Genomic DNA, 23,427 nt, shown 5'->3' with positions numbered 1-23,427 from the left:
TGTGCCTTGGTTGGAGAGAACTTCCTATATTTTTATTTCCTGTCTTTGGGGCCCTGCCAGCCCCTACGGAAGGAGGGCCTTGTCTCTTTAAGAGTCAGAACTCTACTGATGCATGGTACACTGGCAGATTTAAGGCCCCTCTCCCCAAAAAAGAATGCCCTTGGTTCTCTGTTGAATATTCATGAGAGGGTGGGGTCACATTTTTGTGACCTGAAAAACTTCCATTAATAAATTTGTTATCTGACACAAAAACACTTTAGGGTGGAGCTCGATCAGTGCTGCACCCATTTAACATCGGATCATAAGTTGACAGTCAACTGGCGCTTTTGTCTCTTTTGCTGGCAGATTAATGGGGGAATTGTCTGCTCCTGAGCTGACCTGATTGAAATTCAGGCATTTGCTTGATCGGAAATAGTATCAATATGCTTTCTGGTTTGTAGTAACCTGCATAACACCTCAAATGGAAAAATATTTTCAAGTAAAACTGAAATTACTGGAGTAGGATTTGTGGCCTTTTTTTTTTTTTTTTAATTGAGGGAAAATACGTAATCATTAATGTCACGACTACTTTTCCTCGAGTATTTTTGAGAAAAAATAATTAAAAAGTTAGAGTTTTGTATGTTTGTTTTGTAAGTATAGGCCAAAAAGTTTTTCCCTAAATTGAACAAGGGTAAATTAGAGAGGTGATTCTAGAGCTGCCGAAAATGACTAAATTAACCTGGCACCGAAATCGGGCCAGTTGAGCCCACCAAGTTTAGCATATTGGTGACTTTTTTTTTTTTTTCTCACACTGTACTCAGCTTTAAACAGCTTTAAAGAGCAGTGACTAATAGAGGTCATCTTCAAGTGCTCATTGAGAGTAGCCTGTGTTGATGTTGTAGTATAAATAAGAACGGAATTTAGAGAATTATTCCTTAGCGAAAGAGTGGCAGATGCTTGCTTCAGCAGCTGTCGTTCTAGAGGGCAAGGAGCTTGGTTCAGCAACGAGGTACGTTGGTTATTTATTTCAACCCCCGTGTCGGGTTCGTTTTCCTCTGTGCGCACAAGCACACTCTGGCGAACCCGGCTCTTGGAAAGAAAAGGGGGGAAATAAAAGAGGCCAAGGCTGGGTTAAAACCAGGGACGTGAAGCGAAAGTTCTCCCGCAAAGGCCGTTTTCGGGGAAGTTCTCCTGCGCTGCCTTTGAGCCCCGCATCCCCTTCCGATTCTAAACAGTTGCTCCGAGCAGTCGGGGTGTGCGCCGGACGCGCCGGTTCCCCTGCGTTGCCGCTCGGGTTGCTCTGAAAGGCCGGGACAACTCTTTGTCAGTTTCCAAGAGGAAACAAACACCGCCACCCCACCAAAAATCCCCGACCCGGCAGCCCCGGCCGGAGGGAGAGATGCGCGCCGCGCCCGGCTCCCCAGACGTCAGCCGGAGGCGGGTCAAAGGGTTAACAGCAATTAAGCGGAGTTGCTCCCGAAACAAAAGCCGGGTTTCAGCCGAGCGTGATTTCACCTGCCGCGCGGAGGGGGGCCGGGGGGCGCGGGCGCGGGCCGCGGGCCGCGGAGCCCATTGTGTGGGGCGCGGCGCGGCGCGGGGTGTTTAGAGGCGGGTTGTGATTGGTGGAGCAGGGCGGGGCGGGTGGGCGCGGCGCGGCGCGTCTTGTCAGCCCGCGAGCCGGAGCGCCCCTGCGCGCGTGCAGTCCGCCTGCACGCCGAGGCCGCCGGACCCCACGCCCGGCCCGCGCGGGCGCCCTGAGCCGGCTCCGCGCGCCTGGCGGCTACATGGAGAGTGTCAGGTTGGTCCCTGTGATTGATCTTTGCCGTTCTGCTCTCCTTCCCCGGGCTCCGCGGTGCCAGCTTCCTGGGGCCTCGCTGGGGAAGGCAGGAGCGCCCGAGGGTTTCTAAGTTGAGTCTTTTGGAAAAAAAAATAATAATAATAACCATCGCTGTTTACCAACTTGGGTGGGAGTTGCGCTCTGGAAGTGGAGGCGGGAGGAGGGAGTGGAGGGGTGGGAAGAAGCAGCTCCAGGCCTGTGGGTCCTGGAAGAGAGAGATTTCCACCACCACCACCACCCCCGTTTCTCTCTTGCTCTCCCTTTTTTAAAATGTTCATGGGTGGGGTGTAGTTGAGAGTTGAAGGAAGTCCTGCTTGTGTTTTGCTCTCGCGCTCTCGCTCGCTCTCTCTCTTTTTTTTTTTTTTTCGTTTGCGACTGGTTTTCTGCCGTTCTGGCCTTCAGGCAGCCACTTTGGTAAAGCCCTCGCCATCACTCCATTCGGGGGACGTATCTGGGGTGTGATTTATGTCACTTTCAGAGCGTGTGACATATACAAGGAGCCTTCCATCTCAGTGTAACCCGTGTGGATGTTTCTTTGCTTCTGATAGTTTGTTTCTATATCTGTCTAGGCTATTTTCAGCTTAGCTGTTCAAATTCAAGGAGTTCACACACAGTCAAGGGGGGAGGGGGACGAATAAAGCCGCACACAGAAAAGGGCAGGCTGGCGGAGGGACACTCAGGCAGGTTTGGACGGCTCAGCCTCTGTTGCATTACTTTGCTGGTTAATTAAGTAGTGAGTGGGCTTTGGGTTAGGACGCGCAGCAGACTGAGGGATTGTCAGGGGGTGCTCCCATCCGAACCGGCTTTGAATGTAGCTACCTCAACTGTCAGAACTGCCTGAAAGACGGTCAGTGGAAACGAGACTTTCTTGGTTCCCCCCGCCCAAGTGTCGTGATGGGAAGGAGGGGACCTTTAGGAAGTGGGTGGTAAAGTTTTAGAGCAAAGTACATATAGACTCTTTTCCTCTTTGGGTTTAACTCCTTCAGGGCCTGCCGGTTCGGAGTGAAATATCTAATAATTTTATACTCTTGTCCACACAGACCAAGTGTTCTAATCAAGCCAATTTAAAAATGCAAATCATCTCATTTCCATAGATTCCAACATTCTGAAAGTGACACGTTTGGGGGAAAAATTAAGCCTAATAACAGGAAATGTGAATCATACTATCAGTGACTAATCTGCTTAAGAAAAAAATAAGTTACATTTATTTTATTAGGAAGTCAGTGTTAAAGAAGCCATTTTTTTTTAACTTCAAATCGAGTGAAGTTTTTATTTAAGAGGCGGCCTTTTTTTTTTTTCCATTTGTTTGTAATAGATTTTCCAAGAGGAATGCTCAGTCAAAGCTGGTTTATGTGGTAAAGTGTTCAAGCTAGCATGTCATTGTCAAAAACCTCAAACATGATCACATTAAGATTCTAGTTTAGGATCTGTTGCTGTTACTGTTGTTTAAAAGAATACAAAGCTTTCTCGAATGTTAAGACTCCTCACTAAGTAAACCGAACGAAGACTGAAGCACATTCTCCTAATTGATGCCCTTCGCTTACATGGAAAAAACGTCTACTTCTATTTTACGTGATTCTTTGTAGCTGCCTGACACATTTCAGTGGAAAGTGTGTAAAAATGAAACCAAAATACAGACTGCCTACCCAGAGACACTGGCTGACTTACTCTAGGATGTGATAGAGCTGAACTGAAAACGGATTGGGCTGACACTTGATAATCAAAGTTGATTTATTGTTCATTAGTACTGCATTAGCCCTTTCAGGCAAGACAGTTATTTGTGTAGTGGCCTGTCAAGAGCCAGACTGTGAGCACCTGTCATTTCTAAGGCATGAGATAAGCAACCAGATATTAAGATGATGCAAATAAAAATATGTTGGACTAGGTAAAGGGCCACATGATCATAAATTTTTTCTTTAAAAGAAAAAAGAGCATGGGTCACTACCAATTTGTAAGAAGAAATCTATTTATATATATATATATATATATATATATATATATTTTTTTTTTTTTTTTACCCTAGGGACTACTTATAGAATGAAAGTAATGGCCTTTATGCTCTCTTATTTGCTCCCGGAACTTTCTTTTCTACCCATATGTGCAGCTCATTTGATAAAAAGTTGGTCAGTTAAGGAAATGAGGAGCCTAACATGTCAATTCTTTAATCTGAGTAATTCAAGAAAGGTAGGCTTCCCACTTGTGTTGTGTGTTTAAATAAACATATTTCATTAAATGAAACTCTCCTAAGCATGGGCTGATTATATGAAGATGTGATGACATCATAGCTAAGCTATGCTAATGTCGGATAATAATGTCAAGGGCATTTTCTGCAACGTGTTTCACTCTCGATTTTTTTCTTCCCTCCCTGGAAGGGAATGATCTCATGACATACAATAGAAAACAACCTAAGTGTCAAAAGAAAACAAAATTAGTGAACTTTTGTCTGCAGCCATAGAAACGCGGATTAACTCATATTTTTCCAGAGGACGGAATGGAAACATTCTGCGAGAGGCTATATAGTGTATTGTCTTCTTTGAATTTTCATTTGACAGGGATTTTAGAGGCTGTGATCTTAATTAAATCTCAACTAGCTGAAGTAATGCATCTAAAGGCATGCAGTGTTGCGTAACCTTGCTCAGTTGGTAAACCATAAATCATCGGAAAGCTTATGATAGGAGTGGTTGGCCTGAATTTTGTTTGTTTGTTTGTTTACAGTCAAGTGTACTGTAAAAACAAAACCCTCACCATCACTGCCTTGTATTTGCATGTTGTCAGGAGCTGTCACTTGAAAGATAAACTCTTTCATGACGCTGACCAGTTCTGCAAACTTTTCAGCCAACCTCCACACAATTGCAAGATACAGTGAAATTAAAATCCAGATTAATTAAAAGCAATGAAATTTCAGATTTATCTCAGCTGAGTAAGGTGGCAGAAGTGTGTTGGTGCTACAGGGTTTTACTGAGGCAATCAGGAGACAGTAGTGTGACGAGCTTCTTAGCTTGAACTAAAATGTGAATAAAATTTGAATTGGCCAAGAAAAGGAGATTGAAGAAATTTATTTTACTCTGTGGCTTAGTTGTAGATGAACACCACTAAGGGGAAACTTAAAACTGTCCTCTTAGGAGTTTGGCAAATAGAATCGTCCGAGTCCACTGCAGGTAGTTCTTTGTGATTTATTAGCGAGGGATAAGGCAGCAACAGTTAACCAGAGAAGGTTGGAGTAAATAAACACATAGTGTCTGGTGTGTGTGTTATGTGTTAAAATGCGTATGAATTTGAAGACAAGGAGTTACAGTCATTTAATAGCTATTAACTAGTCCAGATCTTACGAATTCTACTAGTGCTTGTAAATACTAGGTTATTTACTTTCAGTGTCTTTTAAACAGATGTTTTTTTTACTGCTGCATTTTTTGGTTCATATGTATGCTCTAGTAGAAGCAGCCATCTACACATAAAAATTGAGAAAGCTATCGTGTGATATATAGATTTTATATATCTTTGTACGTAAGATTTCATACAAGACTAGGAGTTATGTTGCTGATAAGCTGTAGCTCTCCGGGGGCAGAGAAAGAATGCAGCTTCGTGTATACCTGCATGGCTGGGTTTGGGGACAGACATGAATTTGGTTTGGTTTGATGAAAGATTTCTGTTCTTGGCAATAGCATGATATTTCTGGACATTGGTTTGAGTCATTTCAAAGTGTGCAGTACTTTTTTTTTTTTTCCCCTCCTCAAAAATGGCATTCTACATTCAGTTTTATTTACTCTTTTTTAAAAAGAGAAAACTCAGCTACCTCTTAGCTAAACAGTCCTCTACAGATGGTGGGAACTTGAACTATCTGGAAAGACCTGAACTGGGCCTCTACTTGAGGACTGTAGGAATAATCTCTGAGTCTTTCTTCCTACCTGACAGCTATTTGAAGAGAAATTAATTTAGAATGAGAGAAATAAATATTGAATACATGCACTGTGCCTCCTTTTCAAATCCGGTTGAAAGCAACTAATCAATGAAGTTGCTGGCTAAATGTGAGGGTGCGCTTTTTTTGGGATACCTTGGTATCATGTTTTAATTTTTAAGCTTTATCTGGCCCTTAAATCTGAAACATCATTGTTCAAATAACTGAGAACAAGGTAAATCAACAACATCAAAAAGGTCGGCTTCTTTGATTTCTCAAGGGCTTGTTATTTTGTACTTCCCAATTCTATTTGATGTCTTGACAAAACAAGATGACACAGGGGAGAATACATTAAATTTTGATTTTTTTCATCTAACCTGTTACTGTTGTGGCAGCTTAATTTCTTTTACTTTGTCCTGAAGATGGCTTTTTGTACAATTACTCTAATTGTCACACCACTTCATGAGGGTGGGTCTTCATGGCTTTGCCATTTGCCTTGATTTTACTAGGCATTTTTGAACATGTTTTGGCCTTTATCACGTAGGGAGCTTTGGGTTGGGCTTTGTCTTCATTAGAAATAAATCAGTGAATGGTGAGATTGTCAAAGAAGCAACTGATGCTTTCCCATTAGAATCTAATTTGCACCCCTTAGCTTAACTGTGATGGATAAGGTAAAGGTGTTGGAAATAGGCAGGAGAAACTACATAATTTGAGAAACAGAAGTTGTAATTCTGAAAAAAAGGGGAAGGAAAGGGTGATTGCACCCTCAGTCAGGCCTTAAAAACGTTGGAATGATCTAATTTTGGCCTACCTGCGTGTTTAAATCCAACTAAAATCCCCCCTGTATCTCAGTAAATAGTAAAATATATATGTATATATATTAATTATATGTATATGATATATATTTTTTCGTAGTTAAGCACCCTATGATATTTTCTATGCTGGTTGAAGCATGAAGACCTATCCATTTAATTCTTAGTCTTAGAAAAATGTTTGATGGGCAAAAGATCAAGATTTAACTTTTCTTCATTTAACAGTATCCATTGATCTGCAACTGTATCTCCAAGTTGTCTTTCCTTATTCTAATCATCTATGTGTGTCAAATAGGATGGATACAGTTGCCTTCCCTTTCACTAGTTTTGAATAACGCTTCAATGTAAGGGAGCTTATGTAACCAAGGCCCCTTCCTTTTCTCTTCAAGAGCTAAAGATCTGTGGGTAGAATCTATTCTGAGGTACCTTCTTGGAATAATTCTCCCCTCCTCTTCTTTACGGTACTTAAAAGACGATTTTTGTTGTCGTTGTTAATATAAACTGTCATAGCAGGTTTGATCCACGTGCACTAAGTTTTTTCCATCCCTCGTCCAAGAGAAAGAGACTGAGGAAGGAAGAGGGGGCATTTTTCTAAATGATGATAATAATAATAATAATAATAGTTGCTAGGTTGAAAAGATCAGGGCTTATTGGATGATTACTTTCACGTGTAGCTTCCATTGTTTCCTGTATTTAACAGTCACTAATGGGAGAAGCGATTTAATTTATGTAAACTTTACATTTTTATGCAAATGAAGCTGATATTAGAGCTAAAACAGTTACGCTGGCACTTAGTGGAGTAACCTTGTGTGCGTGGGGAAATGAGAGAGGAGAGCAGTGGAGGTCCCACGAATGCCTGTGCTGTAAACAAATATGAATTTATGCCACTTTTTACAATTTAGAGACAAAAGAAGAGCTCAGAGAGCATTGCCAGGATTGCTTATTAGGCTTGATAACCTGAAATAACTCCTGATTGGCAGGCAAGTCTTGGCCATACAATTCTTCCTGAAGGAAGGATAGCCTTTCTTGATAGAATGTAATAAACAAAATGATAAAAAATGAAATGCTAATTGCATTTTAAAGAGGTCTTTTTTTTTCCCTAAAATTTTAATAGGTGGTTGTATTGTTACTGAGAGAACAGTTATGCTAATGACTGACTACTTAGATGATTTTGCATTAATATAATAACCATTACCTGCCTTAATGCTTTGTACAGTATTGTGGCAAAATAGCGAAGCCTAAAAGAGTTATACAAAAAACAGAATTCTGTAATGAAACAGAATTATACTTTCCACATGAATAGCATGCTTTTTTTTTATTTTTTGAAGACTGAAATATTATGTCAGAAATGTATTTTCTTTCCTGTGTGATACAGCTATTTTACATGGTATCTGTGGCTTTTTGGGTTTTTGTGTGTCTGTGTGTGTGTTTCTTCTTCTTTCTAAACACCATGGGGAACAGATACAAGCTTCCTAACTTTTTTGTTTGTCGATGTATCAGTTGTATCCACTGGGTTATTAATTATGAAAACTGTTGTCTTTCATGGGGGGGGCCTTGCTGTTTATTTTCTTTTACACAGGCTTGCTTCTACATGATCATATCAAATTTGACATAGGTGTGTGTGTGTAGCCATTTTCTTTGGTTTTGTTTTGATGTTCTGGAGCACTCTAATTTAATTCATTTTGCTCTTATTTGATGAACCAAGTGACACTGCCTAACCTGGTCGGTTATCATTCAAACACAGCCCAAGGTCTAGAAGGGACTTAAGTTTCTTGGGACATCCACGAGGTGAATAACCAGAGATGAAAACTAGTTTCTAAATTCTTAATCCAGAGAAATGGAAATACAGCAGTATTTAAAGTGTTTTTATCTTCTCATTTGCATTATTTGTACACATAGCAATTATGAGAAATGCTGAGGTCCAGAAATCTATGTGTATTTATACCTGGCAGCATTTCCTTGGAGTTAACGTGAGTGTAAACTAAAGAGAAAGAAAAAGAAAGGATAACATGTTATTTTCAGTATTTATATTGTGTCATCTCCCCTCCCACCCAATTCCTCCAATTGTCTCCTAGATTAGAAATAAGTATTGTTTCTATGGGTGTTTTTATTTGTTTGTTTGCTTTTTAGATATTTTTCTTCCCCTTCCCCTCACCTGCCTCTCCCTGTTGAGGATGGAGGAGAAAAATAAGCCATATTATTTTAATACTCTTCTAGCGTTCAGATGATATAAAGCCATTTGGAAGTAAAAGAAAACTGTATCAGGCAGAATTTACACAGCAGTGGATGGGCCTTTAACAGCACTTATTGGTGCAGAGGACGTTTCCCCAGTGGCTGGTAGGAAGGTAGCAGCAGGCCCACACCAGCAGCCGTGTCCTGATGGCCCCAGCACAGCTCTCTGGCTGCCAGGTTCGCAGGTTTGTGTGCACCTGGGGTGGGCCACACCCAATTGGTATCAGTCAGCAGTGTATTAACCAATTTTTTTTTTTTTAATTCATGACTTCCTCTTGAAACTCAACTAAAGAGTGTTAACTGTGTGTGTGTGTGTGTGTGTGTGTGTGTGTGTGTGTGTGTGTGTGTGTTTAAATTCAGTTTTGTATGCTAGCATTCTTTAAATGTCTGCCAGAAGTTTAATTTGAATTTCTGATCCCTGAAGGCAGCTAGACAGAATCATTCCCGTTCTTCATAAATTGCCTTCTATGATTCATTGTTAACTCATAAAACATACTCATTTCTATATACTCAAACAGTTAAGGTAGTTACAGTATCGGGGATACAGGTTTTTTTTTTTTTTTTGCATTATATTTAAATTGTCGTTTGAGGAAGAAATCGAGCATTAGCTTGAACTCCTAGTTAAGGCATGAGCCCCGTACCACACAAAACCTCAGAAATTAATGTTTTTATCTCAAGGAGGGTAAAGTAGGTACATGGAATTGGGGGGGGGTAGTTTAGTTTTGAGTGAATACTCTGAAAGAGGGGCTCATAAATATTAGAGTGCTGTAGTTAAAAACTCACATGACTGTTTTAAATACTATTGATTTAAACCACTGGCTAGATTTTATGAATCAAAGTGTAATTTCGAAGCCTTGGCCATATTTCTCAATGCTGAAGCACTCTCTCTTGTGTGCCTTTAGCTGCTTTCCAGACATTCAACACAGGATTAAATGATAGTAGTTACAGTGATCAATAGGTTAAGACCAGTACAATCACTCTTGCCGCTAATGACCTCAGTAGTAATGGGCAATAAAGTGTGGGCTATAATAGCCTCTCGCTGGTACTGCATGCCCTTTGATTCCCAGTATTAGTAGGGACTAGCTACATGAAAAAGTTAGACGTCGAGAGCCAAGGCAGTGGATATGTAGGCTATAATTCTTAACTATTTAAAGCCTCACACTGTGCTCAGATTTTTTTTTTTTTTTTTTTTTTTTTTCCTTTTTCTACCCCACAATGGTTTCTGGTTCATTTGGCTATGTTTGTGAAAGCTTTCCTTAACTGATTTTCATGACACGTTGGAGGAGAAACTTTGGGAAAATCTCAGTTTTATTATGTTTGTAAATGAAGCTCGAGCCCACTTTGGAAGCTCAGAGCTAACTTGTGTGAAAATGTGGTTTCAGATAGTAAAAGCAAAGTTAAGGCCATCAGGATCTAATAGCCCACTTCTGATTATTCAGAGACCGGTCACCAGGCTGGAGGATTACTCAGGCTTCTCGCCCCTTTCCCTCCTTTGGCTGTGCCTGCTGCTGCTTTAAGCATTTGATTACTTGTCACCACTTCCGTCGAGATGCCCAAAGGGAAAAAGGAGAGGAGACTCAAGTTCATTTTACTGTTCTGTAACATGATGACAAAAATTGAATAAATAACTTTGGGAAAAGGAGATTTAAACTGTTGACTGTATATGAGGGTTTAAAAATTATCTGTGTATGTCATTGTTTTAAACTTTTTAGATCTGTTTTATTGAAGCATAATTTACCTATATAAAATGCATTTGTTTTAAGTATACAGTTGGAAGAATTTTGGCAATTGTATCCACCTTCTGTGACCACCACCCCAACCAAGATAGATGGCATTTCCATCACCCCCAAAAGTTCTCTGGTGCCCTTCTCTTGCATAGGCTCTCCATAGTCCTTTTAAACATCATGAGCAAGAGATTGTTTCTATGATGGTTTCTGTTGTAACACTGTTAATTTTGCGTTCATCACCAGCTTAGATCTTAACACCACCCTGTTCCTGTCTGTTTTCCTGTTCATCACCATCAGAAATTTGGCTCAAGAATATTTATATTGTACATCATCCAAGAAACGCAGGGGAAAAAAGAAACCTTAAACATGGTTCTTTTGTTTGCTTAATCAAACCTCCCTGTATGATGATGCAACTCTCAAGGAAAAGTAAACTTCTATTGTGATACGTTGGCTTTCGCAGCTCAAAAGATAGAGATTGGCACCCAATACAGATTGAAAAATTCAAAAAGTTTCTGCTGTATGAAGACAGAGTCAACTAATTGGAATGAATTTCTAGGTGGTTAGATGTTTTGATAATGTCTTCTTGGTGTTTGTCCTAGATTAAATGCAAGTTCACTGTTCTAATCATTGGTGATATTTCGTGCTGCGAAGTATCTTTTTAAAAGGATAATTTATCCACTCATATACATCTGTCCCTGTTTGCATATAAAAATATTCAGACATGCCCATCTGTTTAAAATTACAGTGTATCCACATCTACGCTTAAAAGGCCCCTGCAATAGGAAGAATTCATTGATGACCTTCCAGACTTGGGTTAATGAAAATTTTCAAATGTTCCAGCTAGTGTTTTCCAAACAATGTGAAACTTGTGCATAAACATCCCCCCACACAAAACATGCCCACAACAACGGTGGAAGCTGTTCACTGTACGTGAATCTGACCTTCAGGAACCTTTGTTAGTTCATCAAAATTAGTGATGCTGAGAAATCGGGACATCAGTGCATAATGACTGTGAAATTAGGAATGAGAGCTCGCTATGCAAATGACAGGACAAATCATGTGAAAAAGTCAAGATAAACTGCATATTAAGACATTATGTTACATAAAATTAATACTGCATTTCTCCCTTTTGCTTACTGCTCCCCTGAAAGATTTTTAAATTCTTTTATCTTCTAATCAGCTATTGTCTGCTGGATTTTTTTTTTTTTAAGTGGCACACAGGCAAAGTGCAAAACATGTTATTACCTTTTATTGTAATACATGAGATGACAGCAGATCCTTTTTAACAAAGTATATCCTTTACTGCTTCTAGCTTCTTGCTGTCACATGTTTGATTAGAAACCAAAGAAAAGTAAGGTGGTTAAATATTACTGTTAGAAGACATACAGGTTTTGTCTTTTCTTTCATTGTTTTTTTTTTTTTTTTCCCCTTTCCTTATCTTTTTATTTGGTGGTGGGAGGGGGGTTAATTTTTCATGAAATAGTCTTCTTGTATTACGGGGCCTGACAAAATGGTTCTCGTGTAGTCTGCAAATTAAACACAAGTGCAGTGATTATTTTGAATAGCTAAATTACATTCTAGAAAGCTTGCAGAATTCATAGCATTGTCATTAGGTATCCGCTTGAATACAATTTGTGTAACCTTGGCCAAGACAGCCTGTCATTTTAATGTCAGTGTTTTATCTGAACAAGACATCATCCTTTCAGATACAGTGTGCAGGTTCCTTGCAGAGATGCCCGTGCAGAAACGTGTTAACAGTTGCAAATATGAAATGCTATCAAGTTCATCACTGTAGCTGTTTGTCACTGAAATGTCATGGAAAGCGGCTTTTAATGGTATCGCACATAATATGGAAGAATTGAGACATCTGTGTGCTGGGTGAATAAGGAAGGCTAAAAGGCATCAGAGGAAGGGTCTGTGTTGAAGTTCGGAAGGCGTATTCAAGGTTCAGCTGTCCACAAGACTCAGCGTTCATTGATTGTTCTTAAAGTCACGGTCCACAGAGGAAGGGGATCATATTAGCTCCAGCCGGGAAAATACTGGTTCCTGTTTGCCTTCTTCCCTAAAACAAAATTCACGTTGGCGTTAACATGCTACATCTCACTATGACCAAAGACTCATTCTTATTAAGAAACTGAGATCATACTAACCTAACTCCAGGTAGCATTTATGAAGCCTTTACTCCTTGTTCGTTTACCAGAGTATCGGGAACACTTGTCAGCGGCTACAGGGTTTTCTTTTATTTTTCTTTATTTAAAATCAATGTGCCTGATAGATTAAATAGGGTTTGTGGCTGCATCCCCTCTGGATAGATGCCCTGCACATGGGAAATTGGTCAGTCCTGGAAGCAGGCTGATGCCGGTCAGTCCCTGAACCCGGAAGGCTGAGTGCTGCGGGCGTGCAATTTCCTGGCTTCCTATTTATCCTTCGTTAACGTTCTAGGTTCCCGTGTCAGTGGCTATGATGACACCTCAAGTTATCACTCCCCAGCAAATGCAGCAGATCCTCCAGCAACAAGTGCTGAGCCCTCAGCAGCTCCAGGTTCTCCTCCAGCAGCAGCAGGCCCTCATGCTTCAGCAGGTAATGGTCCTTCCTCCTCCCCCAGCCTCCCACGGCCCCTGGGGCCCGTCCCTCCACTCAGGATTCCCCTCACCTGAGCAGCTCCTTTGCCCGTCGAAGCGTAAGCAGAGCAGGGAGGGTGGGGCAGGACGCAACATCGGTCCCTGGGTGATCAGTTGCATTTGCATCCCTGAAAGAGAGGGACCCTGCCAAAGCCACGAGGGTTTGGGCCTGGAGAGTACCCAGTGGACTGAGATTAAGGCTGTAATTGGACTTGGTAGAAATAAGATCTTTTAGGCTTAGGGGGCTTTGCGCTCTTTTATTTGGAAAGCCAGAGGCTTCTAAATGGTGTGAATCAAAGCAAAATAGGGAGCACGTCAGGAGCAGGTTTAAATGTGACAGCTCTTGAAGTCCCCATTTCAACTCAGAAGCTTACAGAATTTTTCTTTTAAACATCAAGAGACGTCTTGGAGTTGGTTAATTGTCAGGTGTAGAGTTGATTTTACCTCTTTCGTGTTTGCCGATGCTGAAGTGAACTTCCGGCTGCCGTTGTGCCACGGGGGCCTCATCGTCGGACTTGACGGACACCTGAACCAAATAGAGGAGACTCAGGACCATAGGAATGGGAGCTGCTGGGGTGAGGCCGTGGGGACAGGACGCAGAGGAAGCTACCCACGCAGTTGACGTAGACACTGAGCACGGGTCCCCAACAGCGCCCAAGCCTATCACTTAGGAAGCACGTACGCGATTGGCAGTAGAGATGCACCAGACTCCCTCCGCAAGGGCGCTCTGGCTTTGTTGTACAAGCAAAGGTCATCCCTTGCCTTCTTTTAATTAGTTTGTGTAGAAAATGGTATGTTTTTCATCAGTTCATTTTGGAGATTACTTTTCAAACAATAATGCCAAGAAGAGTCAGCGTGCGCTGAAATTTATTGTCGGGTTTCAAACTAAAGGTCAGGCCGTTACAGATAAAAGGGTGCTATTTTTCAAATCACAGCTTGTATGTGGCACCGAAAGGGGCAGTGGCTTGGCGCTACTCTCTGTTACTTACCGTCCTCTCTTTCCTTTGTAGCAGCAGCTTCAAGAGTTTTATAAAAAACAACAGGAACAGTTGCAGCTTCAACTTTTACAACAACATGCTGGAAAACAGCCTAAAGAGGTACCGACAATACATATTTTACTTTCAAACCGCAGATCCCAGAGGACTATCTCGTGGCTATTAAACTGTCATTCATCTTTTAAATGATTGCACAACTGAGCTGACTCTATCGGCTCTCAGCCTTCAGGCCGAGAGATATTGTCCTGTTTTCTTTCAGATTTTTCTGGGTTCCATTTGCCGGCTGCCACGTATTTTATAACACCACCCCAGGTGTACCTCATGTGGGCACCGGCAAGAGGGATCGTGGCAGAAACTTGAGGGCTGCTTTTGCAGACTGGTACCACTGAGGTCCAGGATCTACCTGGGAGAGGTGAGGTGCACTCAGTAAAATTATACTTGGGCGCACACTTGGTTTCCCCCCACCTCCCAGCTCAGAGAGCTTGAGCATGTGGTGATGGCCTTTGCCTTTGGAAGAAGAATCTCTTACCCCGAAAGTTAGAGCAAGGTTCAGAACAGCCCGATCTCTGTTGAACTTCTTCCTGCAAGTTGCACGGATCGTTAACTGCTTAAAGGCAGGCTTGGATTGTTTGTGTTTTCCCAAGAAGAACTCGTGTATCGCAATAGCTTCTATGTACACAGTACTTTGTAAGTGCCCGTAGTGATCACATGTGCCCACCACCCAGTTAGGTGACAGTGTTCACTCCATAAAAGGGAAGGCCTTCCCAGGGAGGGTTTCTGTCCCACCTTCTATGCAGCTCCACGTGGCTGAGGCTCGGTCAGATGGGGGAGTATCTCCGGGCATGTGTGCATTATCGTGACATCTTTCTGCCCATTCCAAAGTTATCCGATGTAACTTATCTCCTCGTGTTTTCACGGTGGACTGAAATTCTTTCCATTTGAGTGTTCTCCTTGGAATGACAATTCAGAGTTTGATAAACAGCTCCGAATCCCGCTGAACAGCTTCTTTGCTGACCCAGAGGAGGCAGCCACTTGCTTTAGTTTACAGGGAGTCCCTCCAGGTGACCCTCCCCATCCCTGCCCCTCGCAGGAGCCCGGATGCTGAGCTCAGGTGCCGGGAAGCGCTCGTCTTACATGCTGGGAATGAGCCAGCCGTTCTCACTTTGCCGGCTCCTCCCTCTGCACAAATTGGGTACATTTTCCGTGCCCTGCCAAGTTATCATCCTGGAGTCCTGTTTAGCAGCCTGGATGGAAACCCCTGCAGAGTAGGGGCAGTTTGGGGGTGAAGGGGAGGAGGCGTTTTAATGAAACTGCTGACACAACCTTAAGTACGGTAGCGCGCTACCGGGTGCTGCTATAATAAAAAAGGGAACAGATTAAAAAGTGTCTAAAATGTAAATCTAAAGGACTAACAGTAATTAAAATGGAAATGGCACAGGGAGGGAAGGCATGTAATTGTGAGATATCACTGTGCAGAAGGCTCTCAGCTTTGTTTTGCTGGCTGTTTTTCTAATTCAGTAGGGCTTACTCATCAGTGGCAGTTCAATGCGCGTTAATGACTCTGGGATTGCAGGCATCACTCTGGACAAAGAAATGATTATTGTGCGGTCAAAAGAAGTTCAAAGACAAGAAGGGAATTTCAGTTTTTTCCTTAGAGATCCACATTCAAGAGCATATAAATTAAGCCAAATGTTAAAAACCACAGTCTGAAAGCTGACTTCAAAGTCACAACTCTCTAATTAATGAACTGCGAGCTTCAGTTTGGACAAGTTGTGGTTTGATGCGCCCATAAATCAACATGACAGGCCTGTTTCACAGTCTCAGACAGTGCTCGTCACTGAGTCACATCAGATGTAAACACAGCAGAAAAAAGAAGGGATATGAAGGAGGTGCAATTGATCAACAGAATTGGTAAAAACCCACTTTTGAAGCACATTATGCATGATCACAGGAAATGGTTACAGCCTCAAGAGGTTTCCCCTTCTGCTGTTGCTTTTTTGAATCAGATTTCTAACAGCCTTCAAAAGGGAGAATAAGAATTATGGAGTTTCTCCCCTGTGGCTCGCAGGCAATAACCCCCTGTTGTTATTTTGTGCTTCTTTCTTTTCAAAGGCATCAAAATTTAGTTTTTTAAAGATCTTTAACTCTATATTTGAAGACAAACAAAAAAGGGCCGCACTGTCATTCTTATCAGTTACCAGGGATTGTGTTTTTCCTTTCTGTTGCCACTTCTTATTAACCTCTTATTTGGTCTGTTAGACATAGTTTGGAATGCACGTCTGCATGCTGGGAGAACATGAAAGTTCAGATGAGCTCAGAGGGCACATAAAGAAATATGAAGCCGAAAGTTACACAGCAGAAGGAAGGATAAAAGTTAACTCTCCCAAATTGCTGCTGTCAGAAAGGGGGCATCTCGGGCGCACAAAGACGATGGTGGTGTCAGAATTTGGGAAGGGAGTTTCGGGGAGAAAGGGGAATACTTTGTATCTGAACCAGGGGAAGGTGGTTACACTGTAGTAGCATTTGGCATCTCCAGGGTGCTGCGTTTGTGGTGGTCACCCTTTGCCATCCATTTCGAAAGGCAAAGATGATGTTGCCTTCACATCCTGAAGGGTGGGTAGACCCAGACCCAGACATGCCCAGCGGGCATGTCTCCTTGGATTCTAGCGGTGTGTCCACAGTGCCACTGGATGTGGCCGAGACCTGTTGTAACAATGATGAGGAGAGCCCTGTTTCCCTAAGGTAAGGGGGGAAGCCTCCTGAAATTACCATGCAGGTGGTAGGCCTTTTGTGCTACCATGAAATAAAGTCACATGGTAGCAATTTCATGATGTGGATTGGTGGTTAGGATTTTAACAGGGTTTGAACTCGGATGTTGACAGATGGAACAAGTATATTAATTTACTGAATCCCCGGTCATTAGTGGCTCATTATTTTGAATCGTCAGCCCTCCCTCTCCCCCGCCCTGTCCCCTCTTTTGATCACCTCTGCAGTAAGACAGTTGATCCTGGGCCAGAACAACGTCCTTTAGTCTCCTTTTTTCCCCTAAAGTTGCCTTGAGATGTTTTCCTTGAGAAACTCAAGGCCCCACGTTGAGTTTAGACCTAAGACCTTCCTTGGGAGATGGGTGCTCTGTAGCCCCAGTACAGCTGGTATTTAGGTGACGGCTCACGACTATTTGACAGGACGGGTGTGGAAAAGAGAAGGCAGAATTGATTTTAAGTCGAGCCACAAAAAAAAGATCCCATCCTGTGTGGGTGAGGTAGGCTAAGTTGATTGTTTTAAAAGGGCCGTTTGTCCTGGGCAGTTATGACAGTTTATGTTAGGCAGTAGGGAGGAGCCGAAGAAAGCAAAACAGACCTTTGACTGCAGCGCTAGGGAGGGGATTCGAAATGCAAGGTTTATCAGGGCACTTTAGCATTTTAACACCGACTACTGACCTGTCCAGGGGACTGCACGGAGACCTTTTTTGTATGCATTCAATTGTGAGAAGTAAACAAACGGGCTCGTATCCTGTGTTTGGTAACTGGGTGGGGAGCACAGTTTGGCAACCAGTGTTGCTTTTAAATTCTTTCTTTGGACAATGGGCCTTGTATACTTTTATATCCTGACTTTTCAAATGCGGACAGCTCTCATGAGCTTTTCCTAGGGATGGCCACAGAGACAACAGAACAGCCATCAGTCATTTTATATAAATACACAACTTCTAAACATTTCATTTACAGTAAGATGGGAAACACTCTCCCCAAACTCCAGCACCCTCCCTGCCCCATGATCTTCTCCTTCAACAAGAGCTAATTCCCTGATCTTTTATTGTATCAATGTTATTTTTCTTCTCTTCCTTCCCTCACCCATTTTTCTAAACGTCGTGAATTAATACCTGTTGAAGAAGTGAAAAAATCATTTTGACATGAGTATAACTATCATTGGCTCTTACATTAATGTGATAACTTGGGAAGGGGTGAAAACAATTGGGTCATTTTATGCATGCTGTTCTTCAAATGAAAACACTGGCTTTTCATTTAAATTTATTTAAATTTTTGTTGTTAGTGGTATAGAATTTGTTTTTTGGAGTGAAACTCAATTAACTTTCTCAGTGGCATGGTAGTAAGTCTGAAATTGGTTGCTAATATGAGAATGATGGTTTTTACTGTAAAATAAACTACATGGAGACCAAAAGGAAACCACCATTTTTCTCCTCCTTTGAACTTTACATCAGAAGGTCTTGATATATATACCATTTTATGGATGTATCAGATCAAGGTCATGTGTTAGGTTAAGTGAATGCAGTTGTTTGTAAAGTGTAGTTAGGAGAAGCTCTGTGAAAGAGTTGTATTGTCCTCTTGGTTGTGAACGTCTCTGATGTTTTGAATACTACTCAGAATTAGGAAAACGTATCTTGTTCTTTTCGTAAAGAACCTTTTTCTTTCTTTTTTTTTTTTTTCCTGGCTCCAGAGCTCCCTTCCCAAAGAAGGGTTAATTTTCCTTTCATAATTGTTAGCCATAATGTGGCTAAGACCTCCACCTCGATTTGATTCCTAGCAGATTAAGGATATTAGATAATTTCCTTCTATTTATTGTAATAGTGCACTGTATTATCTTTCTATCACTCAGATAATTACTGAGGAAATCTACATTAATTTTTTTGGCTGGAGCAAGACCTGCTAAACACAGGAATGATGTATTGATGTTTTACACAACAAAAGTTTTCCTCCTGTCATTATCCAATCAACAGAAAGATATTTATCATTTCGCAAAGCCCCTTCTTTGCAAGAACAAAGCGGGCGGGGAAGCAGGACCAGCAAGCCGACCTCGGGGTTTCTGAAACTCAAGCCAAGCGAAGGCATCTGAAGCTTAAAGTGTCCTTCATGTTAAACACTCACAGCCGAGCACGATGTTGTTTGCTAAATTATGAATGTGTGTAATTAAAATCTAGTGGCTGTTTCTATGAAAGATTTACAATGTTATTTCATCGTTTGTCATGGCTAATTAACAATATTAGATGAAGTTTTTCTTCTTCAAAGGTCTGATTTTTTTCTCATTTATTTATGTCAGAAGTGATAAACAGAGTAGTTAAAAGCTTCTCCCCGCACAGGCGGGATGGAGGCAACTTGTCCCTTCACACCTCAGAGGTTCAGGGTTCAAATCCCTCCAGACCTGGAGTGGTCTATAGCCTGCTTGCTGCTCCTGTGTCTACTTAAAAATTTCAGAGTCTAGGAGTCTACATCTTGGCTAGAAGAACTCAGGCCTTTCAAACCGTAGGCAAAAGCTGCCTCGATTGTCAAATTATTTTCCTATGGGAGCCGGCCGCAGAAAGGGCCCACACCCAGCCCCTCGCTTCTCTTCGGAGGCGATGTGTCCTGTCCCTTTGAAAGCAGCCTTGACCCCGAGCCCTCCGCGAAACTTTAGTGACCGCTCTCAGTCCTGGCGGATCACAGTGTGTTTGGAAATGTCCATACGTTTCACCTTCCCCCAGCAGTGGCCATCTCATTTTTTTTTTTTTTTTTTCCTTCCTGATTTCTTCCAGCAACAGCAGGTGTCTACCCAGCAGTTGGCTTTCCAGCAGCAACTTTTACAGATGCAGCAGCTACAGCAGCAACACCTTCTGTCTTTGCAGCGCCAAGGCCTTCTAACAATCCAGCCGGGGCAGCCTGCCCTTCCCCTCCAACCCCTTGCTCAAGGTAAGCGTTGATGGTACAGAAGGCGCTGCTCTCTCGAGACTCCGGGGCGGAGGACGGGGGTGGGGTCGTCTTCTTCCAGCTCATCGTGAAGGAGATTGTCCGTTTAAAACACGCCGATACACACTCGGAGGCAAAGCCGGATCAGGGAGCAGTGATGGACCTTTCCAGAAGCCAGAGTGCTCGTCAGCACCCAAAGGAAGACCTAGGGTGATCTGGAGGCTTAGCAGGATCAGAATACTGCACGTCCTTAGAGTAAGAGAAGGCAGTGCTGCTCTGGCTGAGGGAGCGTTTCAATCAGATCTTCTCGCGTTTTCAGTTTGGAATCACAGATGCATTTTCTTGAAGGCTTCTGTTAGTCATTTTAAGATGTGTTGTACATCCTGTAACTTGCTCTGTGTTAAATCGTAGTGATGCTTTAGAAATGCCACTTTTTAATATCTAGGGAGAAATTCAGGTTTCTTTTTCTGTAAACGATTATGATTCATCTCTTGCTGTTACAAAAGCCAAGGTGGTTTTCTCTTGGGTTCTCCCTTTTCTTCCTTTTTGTATTCACCTGACGGTTGGTTTTTGAGCCCGTTGGTTCTATACGCGTCAGAACAGGCGGCCTGTCCATCTCCAGCTCTCTTTCGAAAACTGGAGCCCTTTGAAAAGGAAACAAGATTTCATGGATTTAAAAATTTCTTTGGAAGAGCCATTGGCATGTTCTTCCAATGGGTGTTGGACGTCAGAAACAAATGAGTACTCTAGCTGTTTTTAGGACATCCTCTGGGTTTAAACAACTCGTAACTTTCATGTGTGTGCAATGTGATACACAAATGGATTATTCAGAACCAGCAAGAAGGAAAGGCAGGAAGGAAAGAAGAGTCATGCCGTGTTTTGAAATACAATTCCTCCATCCCGTATGGGGTGTGGTAGATTTCATTTGCCTCCTCAAGGCCCATGGTAGACTCGGATGTATGTGTATATGTGCCTTCAAGGCTGGTAGCTAAAGCCTTTGGTATCTTGGATTCAGTTTCATTATGAAAGGGTTCAAAATATGGAACGCCTTTCTCCCCTCATGGTGCTGAAGGCATGGCCGTGTGTTCAGTAACTTTTGGTGTCAGGTGGAGCCAGTGAGGCATGTGTGCGTGGAATCTTGATTCTCCCGAGTCAACCACACCCAACTTCTGTCCCTCCTGGGGTTCTTTGGGTTGTGTTTATGTTTTCAGTGTTGAGACCAGGGCTTTTTCCTCCTTTAACTTCCCTCTTGCCTCCCCTCCCCCTTCTGTCAATACTGCTCATCCGCGCAATATATAATCAGCATCTCCGTTGCTGTCAAAATAGAAGATTTGGTAACTGAGCAGTGCCGGGCGGGGTGGGGGCGGGAGGACACATGGGCTAATGCATTTTTGTGCTTGCGAAATGTTATAACGTGCATTAGTTACATCTTTGGGTTTATTGTTGGCAACGTCACCCGCTGGGCTGACACACCCACTGGACTCCGCTTCCACCTTGCCCATCTTTTCCCACTGCTCCTGTACTATTAAGTTTGTGCACTAAGGTTCATTGTTATAGTACATCAGTTAAGCTGTCCAAAAGAGGGCAATTGGGCAGTGACAAGACAAGCTCATGTGTAATGTGAAAGAAATGAATGTGGTGATGCATGAAGTGTAATCTCTGCAGTAACATATCAGAGACACCAGTAGGTAATTTACTAGTCATGGCATTGATTGATATGCTTAGCAGTCTGCTCTGACTCTTAGCCCCCCGTGACATTAAGACGATGCATATTTACAGTCTAAGGTGGTACCTTTGTGTGCGCCCAGGATGCATAAACGCAAATGTAGATATTTCTCCCAGTGAAGTGAACCACCAGTGTCATTGCCATCTCTCCTGGAATCAGGAGGTTGGTTTTGTCTCCCCTAACCCTTCTCCCAAAGTGGCTGGAGAATTCAGTCATGTTGGACTACAACACAATTTTTTTTTTTTTATCAGAGAGATGATGGCTTAAAACTGATGTCATTATGAGGTTTAAATCAACTTTCTGCTTGCTTGAACGTGGTCACCTGGGTATGGAGGTACAAGGACAAAAAAAGGTTGATCAGCTCTGTCTTGGAGCCAGTGATACCTGGGGTTGTAAAATTGAGTTCCGTGAACGGTAATCTGTCAGCTGTCCCCGCAACATACATTTTTTAAACCTGTGTCTGCATTTTCTTTTATAATGAAGGGGCCAATTGTCCTGGAAAAAGAAATGTAGCAAGGCACAGGGTTTATGTGTTAAAAATGCTGGTGATGCCCACTTCTGGATATAATCATCATGGTTCTTTTACATACCTGTACGGTCTTGGCTAAGTTGCCTTAAACATGCATGTAGAAATATCAAAGTATATGAAGAGACAGAGAGTAATATTTTGAAGGCTCTTTCCCCCCCACCCCGGAGGTTTTAGGTTATGAAACAGCAGGACTTTTTTTTTGGATGTTTTTAGGGCTGTTGCAGGATGTTCTCTCTGTTTTACATTTTTAGCATGTCTGTTTTTCCCTTGGTGTCTTTAATCATCTCATCTTCCTCAGCACCTGTAATCCCATACACTTTTAGTATCATTCTGACTTTTTAATGCTTTAAAATGTAAACTATAGCTGGGAGAAAATTACATGCCTGCTGATGTACCTGTTAATGGATTTGTTTAACTTGGTACTGTTATTCCTATGTACCATTTTTTGGAAGAAATGCATGCTTTCTGGACATTTGCTGTCCATTTAGTCTGATGAGTGACTAGCTTACCTTTTATCTGTCACAATTCTATCATGAGATCTCGGCTGTCAAATAACAGCATCCTTTGGTAGATAGTGTTCATTGAACTAACAGTTTAACATCACTAACAAGGTGTAACATTGATGGAGGAGACCAATTTGACTGCCTTTCTGTGAGTGTGATGGCAATGTTCTTCACCGTTATTATCACATCGAAATTTGACCCAGAAGGATGCCTCGTCAGTCAGCGAGTTCCTGTTTTATTTACCGTTTCTCCTTCTGGGCGAGGGAACTGATTTGCTAGCCTATTGGAGTAGCATTACTGTACTCTGTGGGCATAACAAGTGTAACAGGGCATTTCTCTTTGTCTTTATTTGCTGGATAAACAGCTTACTCTTGAAACACCTTCAAAGTTCTGCTTCTGTCGAGGGGAAGGTGTTAACACAGTTGTTAGAAACCGTGGTGTGTTCTTCCTTCCAACCTCCCATGCACCTGACCCAGAAATCAATTAGTTTGAGTTGAAAAATAGGTGGCTTGTTCTTTTCGTGTGTATTCACTCCCCAGAAAATAAAACTGGGTGTTGACTTGTGTGGCTTTATATCAGTGTGCTATCATCCACAGACAAGCCTATTCACTATTGTTTCAGTTGAATAAATAGTGGTCGGAGGGTCAGCCATCTTCGCAGGTAATTGTTGGTGTGCAGACATCAGCGGTGGCCTGTTAGCTACAGACACACCCCACGTGTCACCTCGCAAGGTGTTGGAAAATAATAGCCCAGATGCGGCAGAACCGGACACGGGATTGTGTGGTGACCTTTCCCTTTGTTTAATTTGCCTCCGAGGTTTAATTTCAGGGGACAAGTAATAATTGAATATGCCTAATAACTAAACGCTCATTTGGGACAAAATCCATCAAAAT

At 42.2% G+C, this 23,427-nt stretch overlaps 1 protein-coding gene across 10 annotated transcripts in view; it reads left to right on the top strand.

Annotated features, from left to right (window-relative positions):
* The window catches only part of FOXP1 (forkhead box P1), a 586,392-nt gene that overhangs the window by 478,758 nt on the left and 84,207 nt on the right, over positions 1-23,427 (top strand). For 7 of the 10 annotated variants that reach the window (XM_059940183.1, XM_059940174.1, XM_059940177.1 and 4 more), the window contains 3 exons: positions 12,925-13,062; positions 14,114-14,200; positions 19,626-19,779. In XM_059940183.1, the coding sequence (XP_059796166.1) occupies positions 12,925-13,062; positions 14,114-14,200; positions 19,626-19,779 (379 nt within the window). Of the gene's footprint in view, positions 1-1,694; positions 1,778-12,924; positions 13,063-14,113; positions 14,201-19,625; positions 19,780-23,427 lie in introns of those variants that run through there. The other 3 variants (XM_059940182.1, XM_059940180.1, XM_059940179.1) reach the window with 3 other exon arrangements.

This window comes from Balaenoptera ricei, chromosome 11 (assembly GCF_028023285.1).
Source record: "Balaenoptera ricei isolate mBalRic1 chromosome 11, mBalRic1.hap2, whole genome shotgun sequence".
Classification (NCBI taxonomy): Eukaryota; Metazoa; Chordata; class Mammalia; order Artiodactyla; family Balaenopteridae; genus Balaenoptera; species Balaenoptera ricei.
Note: the sequence above shows the minus strand (reverse complement) of the source record. Positions and strands in the feature narration are given on the sequence as shown.